Consider the following 17,215-nt stretch of genomic DNA (forward strand, 5'->3'; position numbering starts at 1 on the left):
TCGTCGCCTTGTTGCTTGGACGATATCACTATCGCTGCTATCGAAACGATAGACTAACTGTAGAAGAAAACCTTCTACAGTTAGAGTCTTTCTAACATATCTGTATAAACGTCTATCTGGAGCTCATCTTCGCTACTACTTGTGCCATGAGACTCATTCGTGTTTGAACGTTTTGCCATTGTTCCAATAAAAAATATAAAAAAATACATAGGTTGAAAATTTCTAATCGTTATTACTAACTCACAAGATGATATTTACCAAAAAAACTTTTACCAAACAATTTATTTACCAAGAGAAGAATCACTTTTCCGATTTTCTCACTCGTTAGATCTATCTATACCGCTCGATGCTTCAAACCAGACTGAGTTCAGCTTTGAAAATCTTTTCCTCCAGATTTTATGGTTATAAATCTCACTATACGGTGCGTGCTATGTTCGCATACCGATCTTTCTTCTACAAACTTGCCTTATCGCTCTTTTCAAATGGCGCCTTTGAAGTGCTCGGACCGTCGTGAGCACGCCTCTCACGTTCTCGTCAAAACCTGCTGACATTTCTTGTATATATCTTAGTAATTTTACTATATTTTGATTTGATTTCTTGTGCCATTTCAAGAGAAAACTTCAGGGAAACATGCATGTCTGAAAAAGTTGCGCTGAAATAACTGAATTCCCCGTAATCAGTAACAAACTTTAATGTCCCACGAGAGGGGACATCCGAGTGATATGCTAGAATTACGATGTCCCACGAGAGGGGACAGCGGAGTGTAAAGGGTTAAGAAAACCTGTTTCGCTGTCAGTGAGTTCAGTCTAAATTTCGTTCAGGTTCGCTTTCCATGGAATCTATCGCAGCTGTCAACCTTGAACTTTTAGAGCGTCTAATAGAGTAGAAGAAGTTGTACGATTCTAGGAATCCGCGGGCCTTTGTTCGCGCTTATCTTCGGTTGCCAATCCGGCTGTTGGCCGAGTAGAAAAAAAGTCTTTGGATAAGTCACGTATCACCTTTAACCTTTTAGGCAGGACGCGCCACTATAGTGGCTTTCGCGGATATCATCTTTTAGAACGACACGCCACTATAGTGACTTTCGCGGATGTCATCTCTCTGAACGACGCGCCACTATAGTGGCTTGCTCTGGTAGCTCACTCGCTCATCGTTTGAACCAAATAATCGTCTTCATATGCATTGTTTCACACTTCCTTTGTCTTCACATCGATTTACAACAGTCTACAGGGTGTTCCAAAAATGTCTCGCAATCCGGAAATGGCGGGTTCCTCGGATCATTTGAAGCAACTTTTTCCTTTACAAAAATTTTCTCCGAGGCACCGTTAACGAGTTATTAACGAAAAACAATGACCAATAAGAATCGAGTACGGCTGACGCGAGGCGGCCCAGCCAACCAGCGCGCGAAGCCTAGTTCCGCTCATTGGCTCGATCGCCTCGCGCCAGCCGAGCTCGCCTCTCATTGGTCACTGTTTTTCGTTAATAACTCGTTAACGGTGCCTCGGAGAAAATTTTTGTAAAGGAAAAAGTTGCTTCAAATGGCCCGAGGAACCTGCCACTTTCGGATTGCGAGACATTTTTGGGACACCCTGTATATACAGTATCAGACTCTGTACAGTACATATCAGACTCTGCCGTCCAGAGAAAATAGCCTCGCGCAGAATTCAGCCGTACCTAAAAGGTTAACAACAGTAAACACTCACATTTCTACACGATCAGTCGAATGTTTACTGACAGAGGGGGACAAAATAACCTTGACAGAGAGGAACACAAACATGAAAAGTGTTTAACGTAATTTCACTCGAATATGTCGACGACGACGAATATGTAGAAAAAATGTGAGTAGAAATAGCGAAGAATGGATACAAAATTCCAAAGTTACATTCCTTTGTGAAACATACTGTCATACCTCTTTAACTCTTTGAGGCGCGGCGGAATTAAAAATGTCCCACCTTTTTGATGCACGGTAATGCACGAATGGGACATTTCTATAGAATAATATATTGCAATAGCTGCAAGCGCGTTCATGAACCCATGTGGCACGGTGTGACTATTTTGGAGTCTTACTTTAGCTTATTAGTTTGTTTGCAAACTAATAAACAGCAGAAGGTTCGCAGAAAGCAAATCGCGATCAATGGCGTGATGGTCGAACGCACGAAATCACGTAGTTGTAAAGACGAAAATATTTTACCGTTACATTTCCGCTGATAAAATATTCAGCGCGTCGGCATAATTTTGCTTAAAATTCTTCGGGGAAAAGAGATAGAAGAAACGATGGCCACTCTCGATCCCGCTAGTTCTACGATCCGCGTGATTTCTAATTGAGGAAAGTCGCTCGAGAGGAAGATGTCCGAAGTGGTGACGGAAACCGTCGTGAACGGTAAGAAATTGTCGTTTCTGTCGCGCTTACGTTGTTACGCGTTAATTAATCCTGGTAACGGACTAATTTCCCGTGACGCAAGTCCATTATCATTCTACCATTGAACACGCCATTGTTACTCGGTATGCGTATTTGCTCGCTATATACAAGTTTCCTGGATGTTTTTCGCTCTACGAGCATAGCATGTGCCGTGTTCCCGTTGGGAAGATGGGCGTTCATTAGCATATTAAACAAGCTATACAGAACTGTTTTCTTTGCTAAGTTATCCGCTCGCAAGATTTTTATGTATCGTAATTAATAGAAGCACGTATATAGATTTTAATGTATCGTAATCAACATAAATAAATATATGGATTTTAATGCATCATAGTTTAGATAAATACGTACATCGATTTTTGTATATCGTAATTAATGTAAGTGCATATATAGATTTTTATGTATCATAATCAAATACATGTATGGATTTTAATGTATCATTGTTTAGATAAATACGTACATCGATTTTTGTACATCGTAATTAATATAAGTGCAGATATAGATTTTTATGTATCACAATCAACATAAATACATATATGGATTTTAGTTAATCATAATTAATATAGGTACATATATAGATTTTAATATATCATAATTTAGATAGATACATATATCGATTTTGATATATCATAATTTAGATAGATACGTACATCGATGTTTAAATATCATACATAGATATTATTAAATCTAAATTATGACGTATAAAAATCTATATATGTATTTATCTAAATTTTGATATATCATAATTTAGATAATAAGAAGAAGATTTTGATATATCATAATTTAGATAATAATAAGAAGATTTTGATATATCATAATTTAGATAAATACATATATAGATTTTTATACGTCATAATTTAGATAAATACATACGTCGATTTTTATATATCATAATTTAGATATTTATCAAAGTTTATATGATTGTGGAACGATTATGATCGAACTTCGTTGAAATGAAAAAAACAAAGAAGAAGAAAATTTTGGTAATGTTAGTTAGTTAGCGTATATCTGAACGCATTACCCATCTCATAACAACAATTACATGTCAAACATATCATATAACAATACCAATTCTTCTCCTAAATGAACAAATCGCACATAAAATTGCCATTTAAAAAAATGGCTTTTATATTCCTTATAATTAAGGAATAATTGAACGAAATATGTACGATGCAAAAATGGTGTGGAAAATACGTGAAAAATATAATATACGAAATTACGTGACAAATACTAGAAAATCGCAACGAACAAATTCTTTGCTTACCAGAAGTTGAAGGAACGAGAGAAAATGTTGCGCCGAGCTTTAGCTATAAGACGAACCGCGGCCTGGAAGATGCAAGTAATAAAGACGTAATTTCAATATTACGCATGATTGTGAAAGGTTAATAGGCTAAAGCTCTAACAGAAATGTTAGTGTCAGCGGATCGTTTAAGCCGAACGTATAGTTACGGCGATACCGTTAACAATAATGCATTGCGAAACTATCGACATCGTATTGTGCCGTGACTTGTAGAAACGACATAACCGTCTGTACAAGCGTTGAAATCACTCCGAATGGTATACATAGTTCGCGCTACACGGAACTGCATCGGCCGTTTCCTAATTAATGCTCGTACGGTCTGCACTGATCATTACGGACCGATATGAATTTTATTTTCGTTGAACGGCATTTTACTTCGATTCGCATAATTTTTTCTTTATTCTTTAAGTAGAGATATTATATATTATATATCTTATATCTCTTATATCTCTATCTCTCTCTCTCTCTCTCTCTCTCTCTCTTTCTCTCTATATATATATATATATATTTCCATATTTCACTTTTGATTATAGCAATCAGATAATTTAGATTTCGAGATCACATTCGCCGATGGAAACAATTAAAATGTAAAAGCGTTTTTTTTCGCAAAGGCGGCATGCCATAAAAAAATATCTTATATTTTTTATATAGATATTATATATAATATATTATTATTATATATTATATATAATATCTTATATAGATATTATATATTATAAATACTATATAATGTAATGTTATATTATATATAATATATAATATCTATATGAGATGTAAGAGATATATAGATATATATACAATATATATATTGTATATACAATTTATATTTTATATTGTATTGTATTATATTGTAATTGTATATATTGTATTTACAATTTATATTGTATATACAATATATATATTGTATATATATCTATATATCTCTTACATCTCATATAGATATTATATATTATATATAATATAACATTACATTATATATTATTTATAATATATAATATCTATATAAGATATTATATATAATATATAATAATAATATATTATATATAATATCTATATAAAAAATATAAGATATTTTTTTATGGCATGCCGCCTTTGCGAAAAAAAACGCTTTTACATTTTAATTGTTTCCATCGGCGAATGTGATCTCGAAATCTAAATTATCTGATTGCTATAATCAAAAGTGAAATATGGAAATAATAAAATACAGAAACACGTAGACAATTAGAGAAAAGATCTCGTGAGACAAAAAGGCACATTGCGCAGCCCTTGCACATTTATGCAGTGTATTCGTTACTTTGAAATGTTAACACCAATGCGAAGAATAATTTTCTGATAACAATATTATATTAATCACATTTTCTATTATTTTGTATTATAGTTGTATCATTTATTTTGTATTATAATAATTGTATACAAAATTACATTGTTTCATAAATATTACTTGCGAGGATATTTGTTGTGAACGATTAATTTTCGTTTATTATAAATGGTCGAGAATTACCACGAAGACCTACTTTATTCGAAACACCGATGATCAACAATTTTTGTATATAATAATTGACGTGAGTTTCTACGCGATGTAATTTATGGGAACGAGCAGGAAAAATAGCAATTAAATAAGATCATAAGCACGGTCACACACTCACCTATGACCGTGTTTTTCATAACTTTCTCATCATTTCCGGGGAAAACAGCTGTCACATTTTTTGTCCCCTAATCAATCTTCGCTGCTTAAAGCAATCTAGTAGCAGTCTATTCGTGACAGTTGAAATTTATAATATTGAATTGTTACATACGTAATGTCCAACTTAACATGACAACGTTATGAATTGTTTTAATCAAGAAATACTATTTGTTGCAGCAAGTGAAAAGTGCATCTTTTTATATGGACAGTTTCTACGTTGTTTTTACTTTGTTCTTACTTTATTTTTATTTTGCTTGAATCCTTTTATAAAATTCTGATTACTTTGCTACTAACCTTTCGAAACAATTACATTAATTTTTTCAGATCATATAATTGATTTCATTTCGAATAAGCGCTGAAAAGGAAGGCTTTCGGAGATGGAATTTGAATCGCCTTTTGTGCGATTTTTATTATAATAAAATATGTAAATATAATGTATAATATATAATATATATATATAATATATATATAATATATATATATATATATATATATATATATATATATATATATATACATTATACTATATATATAATACATATATAATATATTATAAAAATATGTAAAAGTAGTAGTAAGCTAGTAAAAATATTATTAGTATTATTATAATAATATTATTATATATGTTATATATATATTATTATTATTATTATTATTAATACTATTAGTAATAAAAATATGAATTCCATACCTGTGTAAACACCTTTCTGATTTGAATAATTATACATTAACGAACCGTAATAGCTCATCCTGTCTTATTCGATTGTTTTAGTGTTTCCACCCACATCGAAGAACTCGGAGCGTGTAATTAGGCTTCATGAATTACGTACACGCATGTTTTACGATGTAGCAGGATAAGATCGAGATAGTTCGACCGCTGGCACTGATCCTGTGACAAAGCAATTTAAATTATAACAAACGATACTTTTCCGGAAATAATAAGAAAAAAAAATGTGGAAAATAATGCTTTTCATCGTGTTTCTATGTTTAAAAATGTATATAAAATAAGGCGACTATTAATTCATAGAACCGTGTATTATTTCACAAAAGAGACAATAAGTCGAGATTATATTTGACTGAAACAAATGAACAACTTCATATGTTGACAACATTGTTTACATTACTGTTCACACGATACTTGAAACAAATAGAGCTGTACAAGTGTCAATATTCGTCAATATTTATCAAAGTGTCAATGTTCATTAATGTAGTTATTTATCCTTCCATTTATTTGTTCAAATTACGCGTAGATACAATATTCAATTTTATGCAATAACTTAAAAAAGACGTTATAAAAGAATATTCTTAGATAAAAGATAACGAACACAAATAAATAAGATTATTATAAATACGATTTTGTTATAACGATTTTATTATTTTTTGGGAAGAACACGAACAAACGTGTATAATTCGCTGTACTGACGTTCGAGTCGAGCAGCTAATTACTTGAAATATTGGGTTGGCAACTAAGTAATTGCCGATTTCAGTTATAGATGTCTCTCACTCCCATTTTTACGACATCCGTAAATGTTATATTATAAAATTATTATTATTATTAATATTATGTTATTTTTTATTATCCGTGAATGTCGGCAACTGGACAAATTGAATGCAGCGGTCAAGGAAAAGCGACCAGAATTGGTGAATCGTAAAGGTGTCATTTTCCAGCAGGACAATGCTAGGCCGCACGCGTCTTTGTCCACTCGGCAAAAATTGATGGATATTGGTTGGGAATTGATGTTACACCCACCATATAACTCTGATCTCGCGCCATCGGATTACCACTTATTTCGATCCCTGGACAACTCCCTTCGTGGTAAAATTTTGAATGACGATGACGCTGTAAAATCTCGCTTAACTCAGTTTTTGGCCGAAAAGGATCAGACTTTCTACGAGCGTGGAATTTTCAAGTTGTCAGAGAGATGGCAAAAGGTCATCGAACAAAATGGAAAATACATTACAGATTAAACTTCGTTCCAAGTAAAAAAAAAGTTTTATTTCATTGAAGAAATCGGCAATTACTTAGTTGCCAACCCAATACAAGCATTTATCAACTTCCATTTGAAACGTAGATGTTAGAGCATCACGTTTAGACAAATGGAACATTTGTTTAATTGTAGTGCAAATGCTCGTCGACTGCAACCAGGAACCCAACGAGTCGAGTCAGCTGGCTAAGATGCCAGTCACGAAGCTGCGTTTTGCACCTATCAATTATAAATTTATTTACTTGTTGCTCTGATATACCGCGCGCAACGGGCGTGACCATTGCATAATCATTTTAATAGACGTTCCATTGGACAGCTGATACACTATAATTAACAGTAATAATAATAGTAGAACAAGAATATTTCGGAACGCGCTGGCGTTTCACGTGAAATTCTTACGTCGAAGTTGATCACCGGAAGTACAGGCGAGTTAACATTTCCAGAAGGTTCAATGAAACCATTACACGTTAACTTTCATTCGGAAGGATTAATATCCTTATTTCAAACGGTACCATCTTTACACGACGGCATTGTTACAAATCCGTGAGCACGGTATGCAAGAATCCAAAAAAAGCGGCCTATACAAAAGTATTCGTACACCTTTTAAGACGCAATGACATTTTCAAAATGAACATTTTTTAACTAAACTAAATCACTCGAATGTTTTTCAGATGACAGAGAGACCAGTCTACTTGTCTATTACTTGGAATGAAAAAAAAAAATTAAAAACCTCCGTTTTTTACTGAAAATTCGGCGCTGAAGGATTTTAAAAACTGCAGATATCTTCCAGTTTTTTTGTCAAAACCGTGTTAAAGTTGCAATTTTTACGATCTTTAATTTGTAAAAACTCACCGTACATGCGACAGGCGATTAACAACAATGCACTTGTATTAGCAATTGTGTATTACTGTAAGAACTACCCTTCGTGTGCTCTTGCCCTATCACATCGCACAAGTTTTGTTTGAAAGATTTTTGCAAGAGTTTACAAGAGATCTACGTGTTCCGAATTAAACCATACACTGTATAAATAAGCATTATTCTAAAGCAATTTGACAAAGATAGGTAACTTTTTAAAACAATAAGGTAAGCCTCGCACACGTTATGAACCTTGAAGATTGTAGCAGTGGATTCGTTCATTTTTTTCGATCCTTCCATCACTAAAATTTCATAATGGTACTTCGAGTTCTCCAAATCTCCAGGTAGATCATGCTCCTGCCAAAACAGAACGTACGCCGACTTCTCGGGTACAATCAACAGCTGATGGGGTGGCGGTATCGCAATGGCCGTGTAGATGACCGGTCGACTTGGCACGGCATTTTCAACGTCCGTGGCTATAACTATATTATACGTGCTGCCATAATTTATAGAATTAAACGTGTGATTCATTATTGTTTTATCTGTTGGTGGCAGAGTTACCGCAAAATGCTTATTCAACGTTAGCTCAGTGACAGTGATCTACAACAAAAATAACAACAATGCACTTGTATTAGCAATTGTGTATTACCCTCCGTCTCCTCTTGCACTACCACATCACACAAGTTTTGTCTGAAAGATTTTTGCAAGAGTTTACAGGAGATTCACGTGTTCCGAATTAAACCATACACTGTATAAATAAGTATTATACTAAAGCAATTTGACGAAGATAGGTAACTTTTTAAAACAATAAGGTAAACCTCGCACACATTATGTAGAATTCACTTTTAATAGAAGAACATATTCCATCTATGTTTTTTTATGTATTGTTAACAAAATCGCAAAATGAAAAAACTCACCGTATATGCGATAGGCGAATCGATTACATGACAACTGGCAGCCCAAATAATAGTTATAGTATCATCCTTGTCAGACGGCAGTACACGTACATCTGTTGGTGCGGCACGTGGATTGAAACTCGTATGCACATGATGTGCAAAGCTCAAAGGACCACTACCATACGGTCCATAAACTCCAACCGCAAACCTATATGTCTCACAAGTATCTAGATGCTCGACTACCGCGTACAGATGTTTCCTGAGCAATTTATATTCTGGAAGATTAATTTGCGAATCATTCATATCAAGATTACATGGCTGCATAAACATACAAAGGGTACATCATTTATGATTAACCACCATTTTTCAGGCTTTCCCGATTATTTAACAGAAATATTTTCGGTCAACAAGAAATCAGGATTACCTCATCCCTTTCAGATCCAACCATATGTTTTCAACATTATTCATTTACAGTGACTCTGATTAATATTCGCGCACCTTTTAAAACGCAATAACTTTTTTAGAACTGGACTAAACGACTCATATTAGAGTCATTGTATGTCAAAACAACACCGAGATTGCTAAACTAATTTTATTAAACAGATTCGACGATGCTCAGAAACAACAAGAAATCAGCATTACCTTATCTTTTTCAGATGCCACCATATGTTTTCAACATTATCCAGTTGTAAGTTAACACGTTCCGCTTGCCGAGCTTTTTTTACTCGAATCTTCACACTTTGATATTTTACTAAAACTTGATGTATTACGTGCAATTATTAATTCTCGTACACATAACAACGTAACAAAAACTTATCAACGCCCATTCTTGCGGTGGAAATTGATTCTTCGGTTCTAAATTTCTTGTAAACAATTTGTTCAGTTCACTAAGTAAACATGCAAGCGTGTACCATCGATGGTACACGTGGCACGGAACGTGTTAAAACGTTAACATGGAAGATTATTTGATTTCAAGCAAATTATACAACGACTCCGATTAATATTCGCGCACCTTTTAAAACACAATAACTTTCTTAGAACTGGACTAAACGACTTGAATTTTTGAGATCCGTCTACTAAACTACGACTAGAATTTTTCTAAATTTTGCTATTGTTTAGAATGACTAAAGGAAATGGGAAACTCTCATCTCGGTAAGGGTTGAAAATTTCATCTAAAAAAATCGTTTTACGCGAAGTCAAGTTATCAGCGTTGAAAAAATTTGAAAAGCTGCAGATTTCTCGCACTTATCGGTCAAAAACTGTTCAAAATCGGGACGAAACTGCGATTCTCGCGATCCTTAATTGCTTACAGCTCGTACGAAAGATCGATCAATTTCGATGGATTGTTCAACATGGACATAAATTACCGAGATCCGCGGATAAAAAAAAGTTAAATAGTGAGAACGTTTATTTTCTTTTGTCGTTCTGAGGAGTAGCAAAATTTAGAGAAAGTATTCCAGTTATGGTCTAGTGACCGGTCTCCCTCTAGCATCTAAGAAAAATTCAAGTCGTTTAGTCCAGTTCTAAAAAAACGTTATTGCGTTTTAAACGGTATACGAACACTTTTACGGGCAACTGTATATCGGGTGCCATTTTTGTCCATGTTCGCGCGAAATCGCGCCCAATCTCGAGTGCTTTTAAAGTTACAATAGAGCTCTTGGTTCTCATAATTAGTACCCCGAGGCGATTTCGAGTACACGCGCGTCAGCTGGCGCTCGTTCGCAATGTCAGAAGCGAAATTATTTAACGACACCCGACGCCAATCGGCAGCGTGCCGTTTTCGCGGCAGCGCTCGCTAATGGCAGCGAGCGAATCGCTCGCAACGACGACGACGGACCATCGCGTGATCTTCCTTTGCGCGAAGAGAGAGAGAGAGAGACGGTGCTCCAGCCTGCGGAGTACGAGTGCTCGTGAAAAAAAGAGCAATGAACGTACACACGCACGTACAACGAGCCTATAATTAAGGAAACAATTATTATTGCGGTACATTTGCACGTGCGTAGCCCAGTTTCGCGATGTGCGCCGGCGTCTTTTGGCGTAACGACGCGAGACGCATCGAAGACACCGTGCAAACTCGGATCTTTATGGAATCCAGTCGTTTCCCGCACAAGCACGTTTCCGCGAAACGGTATCATCGAGTAAGCAGCGGCCAGACTTTATCGCGACAGCTTTCATTAGCGCACCCGACAGGAAATTTCAACCGTTCCTCTCCCCTTCGATATCGCCCGATCCCTCTTGTTACAGTCTTTCGATTCCTACTCGGTCGAAATCAGTGGAACGATCATGTCGTGGCCACTGCGATACTGCGCGGAAGAGTTGAATATTAAAATACGAGTATTTAATGTAAGGTAAAAGATTGCCAAGATTGTACGAGCGTGCATCTAATATGAAACGGCATTTTTATATCGTATTCCCGTGTTTCGGATTGATTGTCCCTATTTTGAAACGCCTACTTCAAATGTTCTTTCCAAAATAGAGGCATTGAATCAGCTGTTCAATAAATCCGGACGATGAAGAAATTGAAGTACACAATATGGAACAGTACGCTATTGTTTAGAAACGCTCGTATTCGAATGAACAATATTTTTTACAGCTGATTGTTACGAACGGTATTTGTGCGAGTGAATTTATAAAGAGCGATATTCAAAAATATAGGTCGAATTTTTATGTATTGGGTTGGCAACTAATTAATTGCCGATTTCAGTTATAGACGTCTCTCACTCCCATTTTTATGATATCCGTAAATGTTATATTACAAAATTATTATTATTATTATTATTATTATGTTATTTGTTATTATCCGTGAACGTTCACTTCTTCCATTTTTAATTATTATCTGTCGTTATTTTTCTTTAGTTTTATTTCACGCACCTTGTAGTGAATCCCAAAATAGCAGAAATCAATATTTCGAAAGGCTCAATATATATATATATGGTAATTATCTTTGGTAATTATCAATCATGTGGGTGGATTTTTTAAAACACGTTGACTGTTAATCTAACGATCATAAAAATGGTATAAAACCTAGGCATTTTAATTGATTGCATCGAAACTGTAAGTTAACCGAAATATTACATGAAACGAAATTAAAATCTGTTTATACTGTTTATACTGTTGATCTAACGAATGTAAAAATGGTATAGAATCGAGGCATTCTATTTAATCGCATCGAAATTGTAAGTTAATCGAAATATGCAAAATTAGAGTCTGTTTATAATTTTCGATGTTAAAAGATTCGTTTATCGATTAAAAGAAAACAGTATTGTCGCAATACGTCAAAATTTAACATATGCACATAAAACAGTTAATACGATAACAAATAAATTGAAAGTTCCGATGAAGTTTCAAAAGTTTCAACGAAGAGTCTGTTATTCCTTTAGGTTTACTTGATTATGTTGTACCTTTTTAATTTATCTCACTTAGAATCGAATCAAAACAACATTTTGTCAGAGACACATCGATAATATTCGACGGTAGAGCTTCAGTTTTATTTTAATAATATGAAAAATCTGTGCGATCTGTGCGATCATGGGGGTTTTCCTATGAACTATGTGATATAAATTTCTGCTCGACACTAACAATGTATCGAAAATAATGGACTGAATTGCTACAATTATACGGGTACTTTTGTCATAAGAGGAAAGTAGAATAATCGAGTAATAAATATTGGCTTGGCAACTAAGTAATTGCCGATTTCAATTATAGATGTCTCTCACTCCCATTTTTATGATATCCGTAAATGTTATATTATAAAATTATTATTATTATTATTATTGTTATTATTATTATTATTATTATTAATGTAGTGTTCCAATGTAGTGTTTCCAATGAAACTATTTCGACAGTCGTCGAAAAATTTTCCACGCGATACCAGCTCGCGGTTTCTTAAATCGTCCTAGGTCGATTTAAGGGTGAGATCATATTTTCGGAAACCGCAAGTGTTCTTCTTTTTTACCAGAGCATGTCGAAGAGCATACATGGTTCGTATAGTGAGGAGAATATACAAAAGGCGATCGACGCCTGTCGTAATGAAGCGTGTAGCTCTAATTAATTAATGCTGTACAAGACTCTAAATGCCTAAACTAAACCTAAATTTGACAAATACCTCCAAGTGACCGTTTAACGCTAAACCTGCCGAGTATTTTGACCAGCATTTGTTGTCTTAAGATTGTTGACATTAAAAAGATTCGTTTATTGAAATTGATCGTATAAATCTCTCAATACGAGCATACGAATATAAATGTGATGTAAATGATGAAATATTTAAGTAAATTCAGTATTGTCATACTTACGAGACAACGCACGGCAATCATATCTATCGTTCGGTGGGTTTAGTGTTAAAAATCCTTTCGTTCTCTTTAAAGAACAATTCATTTTATTTTCAATGTTTGATTATTCCGAAAGTAAATTTTACCACATCTGGATCCAGAGTACGTAAACAAATCAATCTTTTAATGGAACTTCGTATCCATTTTGCGTGTTAGATCAAACAAATATCTCGATTAATATTTCCTTTAGTATAAAAGTAAATAAAATAATTCGAATCCCTCTATTGTACATGTTTGTAAAAACAAATGAGGACTTCGAATTAATATTTATATTAACACAAAACTAAATAGTTACTCTATTAATATCATTATACTATATATTATTATTATTATTATTATTATTATTATATTATATTATATATATTATTATTATTATTATTATATTATATTATATTATATATTATTATTATTATTATTATTATTATTATATTATTATTATTATTATATTATATTATATATTATTATTATTATTATTATTATATTATATTATATATTAATATTATTACACTTACTCTATCAATATTTATAAATTTTATAGGCTCAGATGAAAAAGTTAAAACACGAGGGTTTTTTATGTTTGTTTTTGTCATTTCAAGTAATAGCAAAATTTGAAAAAAGCATTTTGATCACCATCTAGTAGACTAGTCCCTCTATCATCTAAAAAAAAAAATTCAAGTCGGTTAGTCCGGTTTTAACACTAGATTCACGTATTCACCCGTCAAAATGACGGATCACTAATTTTTTCATTTACGATGAATTCATATCGTAAAGCTGCATTTATGTTACTTGCGGCAAATGTTGCAATAACGCTTGTTAAAAATCCGAATAAAATGTCTCATTGTTACTTTAATAAACTAACATAAAACAGCTCGTTTCCGTGCTCCGTAAATCCAATGTTAAAAAATCATTGCGTTTCAAAAGGTGTACGCTCAATTTTGCGAGTAACTGTATTTCAAATTAACTAATGCTGCTCACCGTTTCGAGATGTGTGTATCTTTTATCTCGACTACTATTTTACAGAGTACACATGTACCGCCAACGGCCATTGGAAACACGGTGGTGCATCTGATCATCGCTGCTTGCTACATCTAATCAGAAGAAATGCGAAGTTCCGTGAGATCACTATGCCTACTTCAGGGCTAAAAAATAAAAAAAATAAAATCGATTAACTCGATTCAGTGGGTACTGAGTGCCATCCGGTTCACAAGCACTCAGATATCCACGGCGGACGATGCCAGAGGCACGGATCGATGATTAATCCTGAAATGGAGTCTCGGATTCCCAATGATTAAAATATTAACTGTGTAATAGCTCGTATCCAACGGCAGACTTTCCACTGCGAATGATTTCACGGTTACCTGGCCCCGTGAGAACGCTTTTGCAAGACGATAGAATCTATCGGATCAGGCTTTGTTCCACCTTAATGAATAATTTAGTGTTGTTTTGTAGGCTTCGTACACTTAATGGCCGTTTTACCAAGTTCTTAAGAGCCTTTCAGGCATAGATCGCGGGAAAACAAAATTATTAATCATTCATTAATTATCAATTAATTGTATCATCGTCGTTAAAAACCGTCTGTAAACTCGCTCGATGAGCTACTGTTATTATTGAACATACCGGCGCGTGAACAAGTTCTCGGTACTTTTTCCTTCAAGGATAACTGTCAGATTTTTCAGTCGAACAGTCGAATTTATGATGTTATTTGTTGTTTCATAGTCGACAATATTCTGTGTTGGAATTTGCGAATCAAGCAAATTGGTTGGCAAAGACTTCAGAAAAATGATTCTCCTCTAAAATCGCGGTTCGCAACGATCTCCTTCCTTTTTCTCCCGAAACAGTTGAATTAAATATATTTCTTCCGTATTTTTACGTTATCAACATACAGTAATAATGTCTAACCGACGCTCAGATTGTGCAGAAAAATGGACAATTTGCGAAGAGGAGATACACGATTATTCGAGTCTTGCGCCTCGTTTCTATAATTGTTGAGAATCGGTAATTATAAAAACAAGACGCAAGACTCGAATTAATCGTATCTCCTCTTCTCAAATTGTCCATTTTTATGGACAATCTGAGCGTCAATTAGAGAGACATTACTGTATACACTTTCAATGTATTGGGTTGGCAACTAAGTAATTGCCGATTTGTTCAATGAAATACAAAATTTCTTTTCGATGACCTTTTGCCATCTCTCTGACAACTTAAAAATTCCACGCTCGTAGAAAGTCTGATCCTTTTCGGCCAAAAACTGAGTTAAGTGAGATTTTACAGCGTCGTCGTCATTAAAAGTTTTACCACGAAAGGCGTTGTCCAGGGATCGAAACAAGTGGTAATCCGATGGCGCGAGATCAGGGCTATATGGTGGGTGTAACATCAATTCCCAACCAATATCCATGAATTTTTGCCGAGTGGACAAAGACGTGTGCGGCCTAGCATTGTCCTGCTGGAAAATGACATCTTTACGATTGACCAATTCTGGTCGCTTTTCCTTGACCGCTGCTTTCAATTTGTCCAGTTGCTAACATTCACGAACAATAAAAAATAACATAATAATAATAATAATAATTTTATAATCTAACATTTACGGATATCATAAAAATGGGAGTGAGAGACATCTATAACTGAAATCGGCAATTACTTAGTTGCCAATCCAATATAATAACAAGCATTTTGTAACAGCAAATGCGTTTATGCAGATACATTGATCGCACAGATTTTTCATATTATTAAAATAAAACTGAAGCTCTACCGTCGAATATTATCGATGTGTCTCTGACAAAATGTTGTTTTGATTCGATTCTAAGTGAGATAAATTAAAAAGGTACAACATAATCAAGTAAACCTAAAGGAATAACAGACTCTTCGTTGAAACTTTTGAAACTTCATTGGAACTTTCAATTTATTTGTTATCGTATTAACTGTTTCATATGCATATGTTAAATTTTGACGTATTGCGACAATACTGTTTTCTTTTAATCGATAAACGAATCTTCTAACATCGAAAATTATAAACAGACTTTACTTTTGCATATTTCGATTAACTTACAATTTCGATGCGATTAAATAGAATGTCTCGATTCTATACAGTTTTTACAATCGTTAGATCAACAGTATAAACAGTATAAACAGATTTTAATTTCGTTTCATGTAACATTTCAGTTAACATTTTTTATTTGATTTCGATGCAATCAAATAAAATGCCTAGGTTTTATACCATTTTTATGATCGTTAGATTAACAGTCAACGTGTTTTAAAAAACCCACCCACATGATTGATAATTACCAAAGAGATATATATATTGAGCCTTTCGAAATATTGATTTCTGCTATTTTGGGATTCACTACAACGTGCGTGAAATAAAACTAAAGAAAAATAACGACAGATAATAATTAAAAATGGAAGAAGTGAACGTTCACGGATAATAACAAATAACATAATAATAATAATAATAATTTTATAATATAACATTTACGGATATCATAAAAATGGGAGTGAGAGACATCTATAATTGAAATCGGCAATTACTTAGTTGCCAAGCCAATATTTATTACTCGATTATTCTACTTTCCTCTTATGACAAAAGTACCCGTATAATTGTAGCAATTCAGTCCATTATTTTCGATACGTTGTTAGTGTCGAGCAGAAATTTATATCACATAGTTCATAGGAAAACCCCCATGAAAACGTGTTTATCCTTAAAGTGCCACATGAACAGCAATATGTTAAGAAGCTGACGCTAAATGATTCCCGATGC

At 33.9% G+C, this 17,215-nt stretch overlaps 1 protein-coding gene across 1 annotated transcript; it reads right to left on the reverse strand.

The window, feature by feature from the left end:
* Positions 1 to 8,267: 8,267 nt before the first annotated feature.
* On the reverse strand, positions 8,268 to 9,451 carry LOC117224719 (uncharacterized). Its single transcript, XM_033477827.2, has 2 exons — positions 9,155 to 9,451; positions 8,268 to 8,837 (listed from the first exon to the last, which is right to left on the reverse strand). The coding sequence occupies exons 1-2, from the start codon at positions 9,434 to 9,436 to the stop codon at positions 8,376 to 8,378; spliced, it is 744 nt and encodes a 247-aa protein (XP_033333718.2). The 5' UTR covers positions 9,437 to 9,451; the 3' UTR covers positions 8,268 to 8,375.
* Positions 9,452 to 17,215: the final 7,764 nt, after the last annotated feature.

Source organism: Megalopta genalis, unplaced genomic scaffold (assembly GCF_051020955.1).
Source record: "Megalopta genalis isolate 19385.01 unplaced genomic scaffold, iyMegGena1_principal scaffold0020, whole genome shotgun sequence".
Taxonomy (NCBI): domain Eukaryota; kingdom Metazoa; phylum Arthropoda; class Insecta; order Hymenoptera; family Halictidae; genus Megalopta; species Megalopta genalis.